The sequence below is a fragment of the Paramisgurnus dabryanus genome, chromosome 3, assembly GCF_030506205.2.
Source record: "Paramisgurnus dabryanus chromosome 3, PD_genome_1.1, whole genome shotgun sequence".
In the NCBI taxonomy this organism is placed as follows: Eukaryota; Metazoa; Chordata; class Actinopteri; order Cypriniformes; family Cobitidae; genus Paramisgurnus; species Paramisgurnus dabryanus.
Window position 1 is genome coordinate 13,966,823 of NC_133339.1, and position 14,842 is coordinate 13,981,664.

The following is a 14,842-nucleotide window of genomic DNA, read 5'->3' on the forward strand; positions in this document are numbered from 1 at the left end:
AATGGGTACATAAATCACTCAAGAAATGTATATCATTTTTAAAATGTCTCAAAAATTGTCTTAAAGACCACTTTTTTACGTTTTTTGGTATTAACTTTTTTTTTACCCAATTCGGCGATGACGTCACGTTGGGGAGAAGTGGAGAAAGACTCAGCCAAAGCCATAGAGATAGATGAGACATTTATTGCCATTTAATACTATTAACAAATCATTTGGAAATCATATATACATCGTAGGAAACATATAATGTTGTATACTGCAAAGTTACCATCCTAATTAATATTTATGATATAAGTGGAGATAAATAAAACTTCGTAAATCTGCTGATTTGATCCATTCATGTCGTGACCACCAGGCTAGAGATTTTTAAACATTCTTAATCCACACTTACTAGTTTATCAAATAATATCTAAAATATATTGTTTTGTGAAATAAAAGGATGCTTTGTTATATTGTTTATGCGATCATAACGAATCACACAATCATTTTATACGCAGAAGCAGCAGCTGCAGCACACTCGGATCCGACCGCATACATACTGCATTTAAACAGGCGTTCGGCGGCTTTTTACATCACGACAGGCTATGCCATTTGAGGAGGAACCGCTCATTGATCACTGTATTTTTAGAAATCCTGTACATGGTTGGACCTGCCGAACGGGTTGAGCACTCTTCTATACTTTGTTGATCAGAGAGGCTGCACAGTTTGACCAGCGGGCTGCGGGAACCAGCCTCACATCACGCCGCCAGACGGTCTTTCTAATATAACTTAACTCGAAATGTATAACTATTATAAGACCGACCCAGCGGGAAAGTCCAGACTCCGCTACTGGCTGGAAGTGAGTGCGTTTTGGTCACCGATCGAGAAGCTTTCCCCGCGAACAGATGTGACGTGCCTCACTCAGCTTCCAGGATTTGAGACATGCTGCCTAAATCCGTTCGTGCTGAAGATCGCATACACCCATTTCAGGCAGGATCATGGTCCCCCTCAAGCCAGCACGCACGAGTATGTTAATTGTTTGTTTACTTTCTACACAAAGTTATGCTAACGTTATGCTGTCTGCCTATCTCTCTATACTAGCCTGTCTGTCTGTCTGTCTGTCTGTCTGTCTGTCTATCTATCTATCTATCATCTGCGCTATCAGAACTGTACTTTACTCGTCTCTCTATAGTCACTCTCAATGCTCTCAAGGCGGCTTTGGTAAATTCTCTCCCCGGCGTGACGTCATACAGTGCGTTGTGGGGGAAAGGAGAATCATTGCAAACCGCTGTACTTTTTCGTATTAGATTCTGTTTTGTGATACCCAACAACATAAAATACAAGGAATAACAGTTTAAATGTTTATTATCAACAAGCAAATTGCACAAATTCGTTGAAAAATTTAACCTGCAACACGCCCTTAAAGTCTCAAAACTCGTATGAACAGAACAGGATGAATGCACGCGCGTCGCCTGATCCACAAATGCACATCCTTTTTTTTGCATGCACAAATTGTGAAATAATGATACGAAACTGAATTCACAAATATTCTCTGTTTGTACAAATCGATGCACATTCACGTAAATATTAAAATTCGCGGAAACAAAATCAAAGACATCTGTTTAGTTCATTCATTGATAGTTGTTTGTATTTGGCTCATAAAATGCTTTAAACAGCGAAATGAAAGTCTCAATATACAAATGAACAGAACGGGATTAATGCACGCGTGTCACCTGATCCACAAATGCACATCTTCCTTTTTGCACACGCAAATTATGATATTTGTATACAAAATAAAACATTTGTACAAATCGATACACGTTCATTCATATTCTGAATTTCACATATTCAAATCTTAAGACATTTGTTCGTGGATAGTAAAATACATTTGTAACATGCATCCAGTTCACAGATAACTGTGCATATATTTGTCAATAATTTTGAGTCTATTTTATTTCCATTTCTATTGAGGTAATAAATATGTATAAAACTCTTTCCACAGTGATGACATGTGAACGTTTTTTCTGCGGTGAGATTTGTCACGCGTTTCTTAAGAGCAACTTCACTTGTGTAACTCCTTTCACACTAAAGACATATTTAAGGTTTCTCTCCAGAGTGACTTCTCATGTGAGTCTCAAGTCCATGTTTATTTCTGAAACTCTTTCCACACTGAAAACACACGTATTGTTTCTCTCCTGTGTGAATTTTCATGTGTGTTATAAGGCTACATTTAATTCTGAAACATTTTTCACACTCATTGCATGTGAACGGTTTCTCTTCAGTATGAATTCTTTCATGCCTCTTAAGGTTACTTTCAGCAGAGAAACTTTTTCCACATTGTTGACAAGTGTAAGGTTTCTCTCCAGTGTGAGTCCTTATGTGTATCTTAAGTTTACCTGTAGTTGTAAAACTCTTTTCACAGTGATGACACAGATGTGGTTTCTCTCCAGTGTGAATCCTCATGTGTACGTTAAGGTTAACTTTTATTCTGAAACTCTTTCCACACAGATGACACGTGAATGGTTTCTCTCCAGTGTGAATCATCGTGTGTATCTTAAGTTGACTTTTATCTGGGAAACTCTTTTCACAATGCTGGCATGCATATAACATTTCCCCCATGTGAGCTTTCTTGTGCCGACAAAGGCCTGATTGAAAGGTGAAACTCTTTCCACACACATGACATCTGAAAGGTTTCTTTCCAGTGTGAATTCTCATGTGAGTCTCAAGTCCACGTTTATCACCGTAACTCTTTCCACAATGAAAACACATGTGAGGTTTCTCTCTTTTGTGAATTTTCATGTGTGCTATAAGGCTACTTTTTATTCTGAAACATTTTTTACACTCATGGCATGTGAACTTTTTCTCTCCGGTGTGAATCCTCATGTGTATCTTAAGGTGACCTTTTCTTCTAAAACTCTTTCCACACTGTTGACATGTGAAAGGTTTCTCCTTACTGTGAGTCCTCATGTGTGATCTAAGGTTATCTTTTGTTCTGAAACTCTTTCCACACTGTTGACATGTGAAAGGTTTCTCCTCACTGTGAGTCCTCTTGTGATCTGCAGGGCGTTCATCTTCACTGAAACTATTTTCACACTTTATGTCTTCTGTCTTCAGAGTTTCTTTCTGTGAAACATTATGGTTTATTTTTACAATCTGATGTTTCTCATCCACTTCAGCTTGACTCTCCTCTTTCACTTCCATCATATCTAAAATGAAGACAGTAAATAGTTAATATTGATAAACCAGAGTGACAAAACACATTTTATAAAACTGTTAGTTCCAATCCTTGATTCCGATTGGTCAATAGGTGTGCTTTATTTACGATAAAACACGGCTATAAATCGAAATCGATCGAAATTAAGTCATAACCTCAAACTTTGAATTTAAAAATGGGATCGTCGATGCTGCCACGCCCCCATGTCGCCATGCTGGGGAAAAAACTCGCCTTTAACTCTTTCCCCGCCATTGACGAGATAACTCTTCAATAAAAAAAAAACCGCTTCCCTGCCAATGACGACAATTTCAGTCTTTCCGCAATACCGATATCACACCCACAACTTATTTTTGAAGAAACTTGTTTTTGAACAAACCTTTGAAGAAACCGCTGGCGGGGAAAAAAGTTAAAATCACCGGTCGAACGCGATTTATATTTTAAACATGAGGGATGTATTGCTACAGCTCCTTGAAAATCATATCATAAACAGGATTACTATCTGACACGTGCGCGAGAGAACCGCCAAGATGCAGCGGGTTATATGTTAAACAAAAGGGATAGTTGGCCTCAGCTCGCATGAAACGCATAAAACTGAACAAATACGTAAGGATTACTACTTTAGTTTATGTTTAGACTTCAGACAGATGTGAGAGCGCGTGCACGTGAGACAGAGAGAAGCGCAGCTGCTTATGATGCTGGATTCATTTCAGATGCTAGGAGCCCAAGATGCGCACATTAAGTCAAAGAAGGAATCCTCTTTCTACAAGCTCTCTCACGTAAAGTGAAGCCCACAAACCCCCCTGCGAGGAAAAGCATGCAATGTGCATGTTAATGTGAAACTATAATAATAATAATAACAGCATATCATTTTTTGTCTTTCAAAAAAATAAAAATTGAGAAAAGCAGAGAAAGCCTCGAGATGGCTATGGCTTAAGAGAGGGATTCATGGGGTCAGTGTAGCTAGATTTTCCAACTGGACACAAGCTGGGGTCCGATGAGGATTTATGGATGTGGGTGTTTGATGTTGAAAGACCCGAAACACCCAATGATTCCAGCCAGGAACATCACTAAAGATGTGTCCAGTACCATCAGAAGTTGTATTCGCACAGTAAAACTTCCTTGTGCTGTGTGTAAGCCAGTGTGCTCCAACATTATACCATTATAAAGACAAATACACTGACTGAGAAAACATTTAGGCAGGGCTGGCAATTGCTATAGGCGGACTAGGCGGCTGCCTAGGGTGACAAATTTGTTGGGGACGCGGGCGTGCTATGGTGTCACGGGGGGGAGCGGAGATCCGTTAAATTAAACAAGTGCTCAGCTGCTGGCGCGTTGATCTAAAATATATATAATATTATAATGCTGTGCTGTATGCACCAAAACTAAACTGAAATCTCAGCGTACAGAAATTTAAGCTCCAACCTGAAACAATATAAGCGGTAAGTTATGTAAGAGATAATCCACGGCTAGCCATGCATTAAAGGATTCTAATGCACGACGTAGAGGCAAAGCGGAGGGTTATTGCCTCTATGTCGTGCATTAACATCCTTTAATGCATGGCTAGCTGTGGATTATCCCGCTTATAACACGGTTATTTGCGAAGTTAAAAACAAGTTAAAGGTGTAACTGATGTTTACAGTGTAATTTTTTAACAGACGAGTAAAAATAACAGTTATTTTCTTAAGTTATGGCTGGTAAGGTCTAGCACTCCTTCCGCTTTAAGTAGAGCCATCGGATTGCTTTTATTATTCAAATGAATTATCACATTTATTTAAATTCATTATTGAGAGAGAGAGAGATGCGTGCGATGCGTCCGCGAGTTACCTGTGTGCGTCTCTTCTTTAAAGGAGTACGACAAAGATAAAGTCAATGGGAAAAAGACCACTTAATGGGCAGTTAAGACTTTCAGTGACTTTTTGCGCCAAAGACATAACAATTGAGATTTCAAGATCTACTCTGCTTCTCTTCTAAATGAGACATTGTGGGAGTTTTATGCCTCGGTTCAGTCTACCGCTGGACGTGAATACAGTGTTGTAAGTTTGATGTGTCTCAGAGAAAATTAAAGAATAAAGTATGTTTTAACAACGTATCCTCCAACCCACATCCCACACAACTTTTTTGGTCGTTTGTCCATTCCCTCAAATACACCCAACAGAGGCGTTTACTAAATTAGCGCCTCTACTTGGCCAGAGGTGAAACTTTATATATTAGGGTATGAAATTATATTTTGGGGTATAATTTTGATGTAATGACATCCATTTGGGTATGATTATCAGTTTAAAATGCCAGGATTCATTGTATTTTATTACACATTACACTATTCAGGAATTTATAGCAAATCAAATACCCATTTATTTATTATTTGATATAATACACAGCATACAAAACAATCGCAACTTTTTTTTTAAATTACTTAAAATATTTCAAGTGTACCGAGGTCAAACGATCGATTTACATGAAGAAAAGATGCAAAACACAATCCACCGTAGATATCATATCCTGTGTATACTGATTCAAAAACTGCCGCCAGAAGAAGCGATTATACGTCATCTTTAATTGTGACCTCGTCTCGTGACCGATTGCATCATTAGGTTAGCTATAAAACTGAAGCGCTATTGACTGTCCTGAGCGACTGCATCATGATCTATGTTCCGGTTTATATTTGAATGGGATCGGACTGTTTGCATTGCATTCATGGATTTCTTCATATAAAGTGATCATATGGCTTCAGTTCACAAGGTTTGCAACGTGAATTGTTTGCAATACTTGTTTTATACTGCTGTTTTTTGGTCAACTTATGCAATAAACACCTGACTGTACTTTTGCTTACGTGTTGTGTTTTATGTGGTTAAGAACTGGTTGGGTTTAGGGTAAGGGTGGGTTTAGATGCTCCAAAATATCTTTAAACCATAAATGTTTATGAAACCATTTCAACATTACAAATGTACAAAATAAAATGCATCTAATCTTACGTATAAGGCATACATTTAAATCTACAATAAGTTACCGCCAACCAGCTGCAAGTTACACTGTAATTTCTACGGATTTTTTTACATTGTAAAATAATAGCAGAGTCACACTTGTTGTGGTGATCCCGGTCAAAAATGATCGCCCGTTTAAAGTGAAGGTAAAGGTCACAAAACACAAAAAATTATTTTACAATTGTGCCGTTCCCTAAGAAATCCAAGTCATTAATAAAAATATAAAACTATGTTACAAAATGACAAAAACTTTGTGTGAACTCATGTAAATGATGCATGCATCTAATGCATTTACTGAACGTATGCACATGAATGATAATAGCCTATTTCATGTGCCTTGTTAATGGGCGCTTTGCATTTAAAACAGACAGTGCTTGTTTGGACATCTTTTTGGGCACACAATGTGCATCTCTTCCTTTTCTCTCTTCTGTTTGAGACATTAGAAGACCCTGATTATAAACTATTTTCTGTAGGCCGGTCATCTTGTCCAAAAACACCTCAAGTGAAACAAGGTGGGGCGGAGGAGAATCCCAAAAGCAAAGTCTTTGTAAACAAAGTCAATACATTTCACTGAGATGCAATAACATATTAAAGATAAAGATTGAAACATAAACACCAACCTATTTGTTCCTCAGTATCTTCATCCTTTATTCTGCATGGTTGCGGATCTGTCATCTTCTCAAGCTCCTCTTTCACCAGCATCAACATTATGTCATGAAGATTTCAGTTGTCACACATGGAGTGATTTCTCTGTGTGTTTGACTCCAGCATTTATTGGTGGATTGTTGTAGGAGGAGCTTCACTGAAGGTCTCAATCACTGTGTGGGTGTGGCTGGAGATTAAAAAAAGGCTTTGTCAGTAAAATATTCATAAAGGCATCGGTTTCAGTATTTAATCCGTCCAGTTTATGTAAGATACACACAAAAAATCCCAATATAAAATGATAAAGATAAAAAATGTAATTACTTGTAAATCCAACTTGATTATATTTAGTTTTTTAAATTATTTTTGTATTATTTATAATATAATATATTTATATTTAAGTTCCAAATGTGTAAATATTCATCTGCTTATATCTTACTCTGTATGTCAAGACAATAATGCAGTGATATGTAGATGTGCCTCCCATTAAAATGCTAAAGTGAGTATACTCCTCAAAGAGACGGCACAGTTTGTATAATATCAGAGTTTAATATCAGGTAAAGTAGCACTTTAGGAAAGATTTAGTTAGACAAAACTTCTGCCCATCCCCACTAAAGATTGTAATGTATTCCCCAATCTATACATTAATTTGTGATCGCTTTAGTCTCATTTTAATTAAATGGTGGCGTGCTATGGCTCTGCACTGTATTTTACGATGTTAATAAGCTCATTAAATTCATTCAGATTTACAAGATGTGTACATTTACTGATAGATGATATCTGTGTAGTTCATTAACATAAAAACTGTTTACATAATGTAATGCAGAAGCAATACAGATGTTTACTACTTATAGTTTTACGTTCATTATAATACAAAGGATTTTTTATTTAAAATATATTGTGGATGTGGCATTAGATGAAAATATAAGAAATTCAGTACAAAACAGTAAAAAGTACACAACTGTTATCCATCTTTTTAACGCAATGGGGTAATGCAGTAAAATTGTAGTATTCAAACATTTTGTGTGTATGAGAACATAATACATTAAAAGAAAACCACAAAGTAGATACTTGAAAATCAAAAGCAACACTATTTGGTACTTAACAACTGCAGTTTACAAGCCTCATCTTATTTAAATCAGCAACATTTGCTTTGTGAGTAAATTTTTCAGATCTTAAGAGATCATTGTAATAAATTGGGTGTAAATGAGAACTATCAGTCTGGAATAATGAGATTTATCAACAGCACTGATGTGACTGAAACAAAAACATTTCATGAAGACTGATGGATCTGTTAACAGCTCTATTAACACTATTGAGTGTTTTTTCACTGTAAGGTTATTGGCACAAATGAAACAAACCTGTCAAGAAATTGACAAAATCCTGATTTCACTCTCAGTAAATATGAACTTAACATAAATGTCTACATTTTTTCTTTCCAGACAATCCAGAGCTATCATCTGAAGATCAAAGGACGCTTGTGTTGAGCAATGCATTGAGGAGTGTGATGGAGAAACTACTTACAAAATGTGTTTTTATTAAAAATAATCTGTAGGTCTGTATCAGTCTTTAAAGACTTAACAAGTCTTTATCTTTACAGAATAAAACTAAAATAAGAGCCTCATGCAAAGCATTCTGGGAACCAGAAATCCTCATCAACCTTTTTCTATTTATTTCATTCAGATTTTGGTTTCCAGAATGCTTTGCATGAGGCTCTTAACTCTGGGACCCTGTACCGGGTCCAGAATTATCTTATTTTGACTTAATATAAAATATTCCTGTAATTTTTAATGGTCTATCATGGACCCAGTACCACATATGAGATACTGTTTGAAAGCTTAGAGTCTCTACTTTCTGCAGATATGCATCACTTTGAGATATCTTTCACTGTAAGAAAGTTATTTACACTTAATTTACACTATCACCCCCCCCCCCACAATTTTGTATATGATTTTAATATTCACGTATTTCATATTTTTCAAGTATGACCAACATGGGCAGGTCTTATATCAAATGAAAGCTCTCACTCTCAGGAATAAAGCTACATCGTTATTTTTGTTCTATTATTATCACATATTCAACAATCGACGAATGAATAATGAGGTAAAATATGGTCTTTTGTAAACATATGGGAAACTTGAGTGTGATCTGCCTCAGATAGCACAGATAGCCACAAATGATACACCATCTTTTATTTTAGGTCCTACTCTAAAAAATGAGTCCATTCACAGCATTTTCTTTGGTTGTGTGCATATATAATCCCTTGCTATTTATTATATGTGCAAAACAAAAAAATAATATTTATATGAAAAATGTATTTTCACACCCTTCAGTAAAATGAGAATAACTTTTGAATGCGACATGCTAAAGAGTTCATTCTTTTTTTGGGTGTTTACTGTCTGCAGCTGCTAACAACCAGAACTGTCTGCAGTCTGCTAGAGCACACAGAACCAGAGTTATACACTATCACAGACAGTGTTTACAACATAAAAAAAGACAATTTGGTGTTTCATCATATGAAAACAACATAAATAACACTATTTGTCACAAACAGCAGCTTTTTATGTAACTTCAAAGGGTTTTCTTTAAAATGATATAAAGATATTGCATTTATTCCACTGTATGTGGTTATGGGAGCACTTCAAATATTTTTAGGCAAAAATTAAATACAAAAAGGGTATTATTCCTCCCTTCAGTTGGAGTAAAATAACTTTTGCATTTATTATGATAGAGAAAAAATTCCTTTTTCCTCTGTAAGCTGGCAATAGCTGGAATCAAACAAAACTGTCTGTAGGTTTCGTTACCACTCAGGGCCAGAGTTATACACTTTTAAATACAGACTTTAGAAAAAAAACATCAAAAAGCGCCGAATTATTTTTGTGTTTATTAGAGGACTGACAACACATACAACCATGTTGACCACTTTTAACAGTGTTTTATGTAATTTCAAAGGGTTTCTTGTAAAATGATATCAAACTTTTGTATGTGCACCTCTGCATGTGGGTATGGGAAGCTTTTGAAATGTGGTAGGCCAAATCCAGGCGGAAATCCCCAAAATAGCCTCAGAGTGTAAGAAGTTAAGTTTTATTCTGTAAAGACAAATACTTGTTAATGTTGATTTAAGTTGAACAAACTGTTGCAAGTAAATAAAAAAATTAAATCTACAGTAAGTAACTGGCAAACACAAGACAATAATACTGTAATTTCTAAAGACATTTTTAATGGTGTTAAAATAAGTAAATAAACATGTTTATCACTTTATTCACTTTTATTAGTACAATGCTATTTTTAAACACAACTATTAATGCTAAGATAACAGTGTTGTATGCCGAACAGATTCAAAGCATGTGACAATCATTTTAGTGGTCATACAGTTATAACTTTTATTACTGGGGTCATCATCACATGTAATCGATAATCAAGAAAAAACATTTGTAAAATGATCTGATGTAAATAGAAACGGTCATGAAATATCAGAATAAAAAATAACACGGCATATGTTTTTAACTATTTGAAGAGGGTCTGGGATCATTTAGACCCCCAAAAGACCATGAATCAGAAAGCGAGCTGATGAAAGATGAAACAATAACAACCGCAGTTATGGTGCAGCAGAAACAGTCCAAACTGAGGTGCAGTCCACAGTATTTATGACATTTCTTTATGACCGTTTTCCATCATGTTTGTTTACTGTGAAGTCATGTTTGACCACGAGAGACATCGCAAGACTTCTATGTTCTCTGTCAAGACTCACAAACAACAAAGATATGAGGTGTGCTGTGATGACCACATACTGGCAATTAGGGTGGCCATTCGTGCCAGTTCCGTCGGACACGTCCCGAACATGTTTTCGGGTTCGTTCTCCGGAAGTCGCGTTGGTCGACCGCATACGTCATCAAAGTTTAATATTTCGGGTTAAATTTCAGAAAAGCAACCGTTACATTTCAAGGTAAGAATGAAACTACAATGATTGTATGTCTTAAAAGAAATAAATCGTAATTTTCTAATGTATTTTAACTGAAATGTGAGAACCTCGATGAGGTATGCGTGCGACTTCTGGAGAACGAACCCGAAAACATGTTTGGGACGTGTCCGGCGGAACTGGCCCGAATGGCCACCCTACTGGCAATCCACATACTATAAGAACAAAACTGGTAAATCCTATACACTATATTGCCAAAAGTTTTGAGACACCCCTCCTAATCATTGAATTCAGGTGTTTCAATCACTTACAGTGGAAGGAACTTTTAATGCTTCATCATACCAAGACATTTTGGAAAATTTCATGCTCCAAACTTTGGGGGAACAGTTTGGGGATGGCCCCGTCCTGTTCCAACATGACGGTGCACCAGTGCACAAAGCAAGGTCCATAAAGACATGAATGAGCGAGTTTGGTGTGGAGGAACTTGACTGGCCTGCACAGAGTCGTGACCTCAATCCAGTAGAACATCTTTGGGATGAATTAGAGTGGAAACTACGAGCTAGACCTTCTCGTCCCACATCAGTGTCTGACCATATAAATGTGCTTTTAGAAGAATGGTCAAAAATTCCCATAAACGCACTCCTAAACCTTGTAGAAAGTCTTCCAAGAAGAGTTGAAGCTGTTATAGCTGCAAAGGGTGGACCAACTCAATATTAAACCATATGGATTAAGAATTGGATGTCATTCAGGTTCATGTGCATATAAAGGCAGGTGACCCAAAACTATTGGCAATATAGTGTATTTTTTCTCATCATGTTTGTGGTATCTGGTCTGATAAGATTTAATACATCTTTTGGTGGGCCCTAGCTTAATGATGCGTTCAGACCAGCCAAGCAAGAGCGATTTCAATGTTAAGTCAATATGAAGACGTGCAAGGTCTCACTGTGCAAATGAGCGTTTAGTGCGGCGTGTTAGACGCGATTCTGTCTTTTGAATTGGGCGTTGCCGCGGCAAATGAGCGAGTTGAAAAATTTATACTTTGGCGGAAAAACGTGCTGCATTTACCAATCAGGAGCTTGCTCTAGTAGTAAAGTGATTACAGAAAGCGAACAGAGTCGCAGAAGCCCCTCCCATGACGCACATTTCCGAAAGTCTCGATGACTAGAATTTCACATGCGAATGAAGTGAGTAAACTCAAAGGGGCGGTTTCCCTGACAGGCATAAACTTAATCCAGGACTAGGCCTTAGTTTAATTAGGAAATATAACTAGTTTTAACAAACATGCCTAACTAAAAAAAATACCTGTGTGCATTTTGAGGCAAAACAAAGAGAACTGATTTATTTTAAGATATGTAAGTGCAATTTGTTTTTTGTTTGTACAGCTCTTAAAAATTTTGTAGTCTAGGACTAGTCTAATCCCTGTCCGGGAAACCGCCCCATAATGTTCAAGCGGCAAACTAGACGCGATTTTGACGCCTCAAACGTGGCTGGTGTGAACCCACGGTAAGACTTTACATATCCACTCATGACCACTCGTGTGTATCTTCTGATTCATAATAAACTCATAACTGCACAGAAGAGTTGAATGTCTTTTCTTCAGAATGTAAGCGCTGGTGATTTCTGAGACTTGTTTCCCACATAAAACTCATTCCACACTGAGGACACGTGTAAGGTTTCTCTCCAGTGTGAAGTCTCATGTGAGTCTCAAGGTTAGCTTTTGTTCTGAAACTCTTTACACACTGAAGACATGTGAACGGTTTCACTCCAGTGTGAGTCCTCATGTGTTTCATAAGGTAACCTGTAGATGTAAAAGTCTTTCCACACTGAAGACATGTGTAAGGTTTCTCTCCAGTGTGAAGTCTCATGTGAATCTCAAGGTCACTTCTGTCTCTGAAACCCTTTCCACACTGAAGACATGTGAACCGTTTCACTCCAGTGTGAGTCCTCATGTGTTTCATAAGGTAACCTGTAGATGTAAAAGTCTTTCCACACTGAAGACACGTGTAAGGTTTCTCTCCAGTGTGAAGTCTCATGTGAGTCTCAAGGTTAGCTTTTGTTCTGAAACTCTTTCCACACTGAAGACATGTGAACGGTTTCACTCCAGTGTGAGTCCTCATGTGTCTCGTAAGGTTACTTGAAGATGTAAAACTCTTTCCACACTGTTGACACGTGTATGGTTTCTCTCCAGTGTGAATTCCCATGTGTTTCGTAAGGCTAAATTTAACTGTGAAACTATTTCCACAAAGATGACACGTGTATGGTTTCTCTCCAGTGTGAGTTCTCAGATGAGCCTCAAGTTTACTTTTAGATCTGAAACTCTTTCCACACTGTTGACATGTGAAAGGTTTCTCCTCACTGTGAGTCCTCTTGTGATCTGCAGGGCGTTCATCTTCACTGAAACTATTTTCACACTTTATGTCTTCTGTTCTCAGAGTTCCTTTCTGTGAAACATTATGGTTTATTTTTACATTCTGATGTTTCTCATCCACTTCAGCTTGACTCTCCTCTTTCACTTCTATCATATCTAAAATGAAGACAGTAAATCGTTAAAACTGATAAACCAGAGTGACAAAACACATTTGAGATTCTTTGACAAAAGCAACATGGCGTGGGTCTGTTATAGGCATGGGCCGGTATAAGATTCTGGCGGTATGATAACCTTTAGCAAAAATACCACGGTTTCACGGTGTTGCGGTTTTGTCATTGCAACACTAAAATGTGTTATTTTCAAAAGCCAGGTACAATAAAGCCTTTAAATTATAATATGCTTTCAACACATATAATATTTTCGTAATGTATATTAAATGTAAACATCAAATCAATCACATGACTTCATGATTTAATGAATTTTGTATAAGCACAGCTCATACCTTGGAGACGGTATCACAGAACATTTTAGTGGTTTTGAAACCTTGACTGTTTTAAACCTCGGTATACCTTGAAACCGGTAATCGGCCCATGCCTAGTCTGTTATGTGTTATCTTTCATGTGAAGTACATTATATCATTTCTATTGTTAATATCTGCTCTTGTAGTTTAACTTTAGAAGAGCATTGCATGGAGATCACAGTCATTCAATCCACTGAAGGTTGCTTTGGATAAAACTCTTTACCTGATGTTTCAATCTAATTCTACTGAATCTATTATAGATGCAGAAAGTTATCATCTCATGGATTTTAGTTTATTTTCCCCTCATGTTTCTCAATGTTTTTATGATTATTCCTCAACCATCAATAATAAAGATTGAAAAATAGACACCAACCTATTTGTTCCTCGGTATCTTCATTCTTTATTCTGCATGGTTGTGGATCTGTCATCTTCTCAAGCTCCTCTTTCACCAGCATCAACATTATGTCATGAAGATTTCAGTTGTCACACATGGAGTGATTTCTCTGTGTGTTTGACTCCAGCATTTATTGGTGGATTGTTGTAGGAGGAGCTTCACTGAAGGTCTCAATCACTTTCACTCTATGGGGGTGAACTAGAGATGAAAGAAGAGGCATTAAAACATTTAATGTCAGTAAAACATTCACCATTTGTTTCAGACTTATTAATGTTTCACTTCAAAATGTTTTCTCAAGCATTAATTACAGAATCTGAAATATTTAAATTACTGACAAAGTCATTGGCAAAAATCTTTTAAAATTTCAAATAGGTTTGCTAAGGGGCATAAAGTTTCTGGTAAATTATCAGAAATTGTCCATGAGAACTTAATTTGGGGAATTTTTAAATATTCTAAATTAGAAACTTAACAGGAATTTATGGGATTTTTTGGAAATTTGTGGATCTGTTTATATAAACTATATAATATACAAACATAAATAAACATATTGTTTAGTCATAAGCAGACATGCATGCAAGGTAATACAAATTTTAAAAATGACGTCTTGACTGATTTAATTGTAAGTCGAACTTTAATTGATTCTGTAGTGGCACAATAACCCGTTTTAAACAGCCAAGGAGCTGGGAAGCAATAAAATTGTGACACGCCAATCATCCTTACAGTTTGTTGTTTATTCTTCATCCATTTGAAGATTGTTTCAACATAGCAAAGTATAGTCAACAATACTGACTCTGAATGAATATATACGATTATACAGTCAACCAA

General features: G+C 36.7%; 2 protein-coding genes across 2 annotated transcripts in view; both read right to left on the reverse strand.

Annotated features, from left to right (window-relative positions):
• Positions 1–6,994, reverse strand: part of LOC135768984 (uncharacterized) — a 7,008-nt gene extending 14 nt beyond the window's left edge. The window contains exons 1-2 of the mRNA XM_065278341.2: positions 6,795–6,994; positions 1–3,185 (exon numbers count right to left, since the gene is read on the reverse strand). The exon at positions 1–3,185 is cut by the window's left edge and continues 14 nt beyond it. Coding sequence (XP_065134413.1) covers positions 2,077–3,185; positions 6,795–6,882 — 1,197 coding nt within the window. The 5' untranslated portion in view covers positions 6,883–6,994 and the 3' untranslated portion in view covers positions 1–2,076. The remainder of the gene's footprint in view (positions 3,186–6,794) is intronic.
• A 2,497-nt stretch (positions 6,995–9,491) lies between these two features.
• LOC135768985 (uncharacterized) lies at positions 9,492–14,212 on the reverse strand. The gene is made up of 2 exons (XM_065278342.2): positions 13,997–14,212; positions 9,492–13,259 (listed from the first exon to the last, which is right to left on the reverse strand). The coding sequence occupies exons 1-2, from the start codon at positions 14,082–14,084 to the stop codon at positions 12,298–12,300; spliced, it is 1,050 nt and encodes a 349-aa protein (XP_065134414.1). The 5' UTR covers positions 14,085–14,212; the 3' UTR covers positions 9,492–12,297.
• Between the last annotated feature and the right edge of the window lie 630 nt (positions 14,213–14,842).

What these genes read in the sequence shown, in the direction of transcription:
- LOC135768985 (XM_065278342.2), bottom strand. Translation starts at nt 14,084, where the DNA reads ATGTTGATGCTGGTGAAAGAGGAGCTTGAGAAGATGACAGATCCACAA. An exon ending in AGATACCGAGGAACAAATAG is followed by an intron (nt 13,260 to 13,996) that starts GTTGGTGTCTAT and finishes TCTTCATTTTAG; the next exon opens with ATATGATAGAAGTGAAAGAG.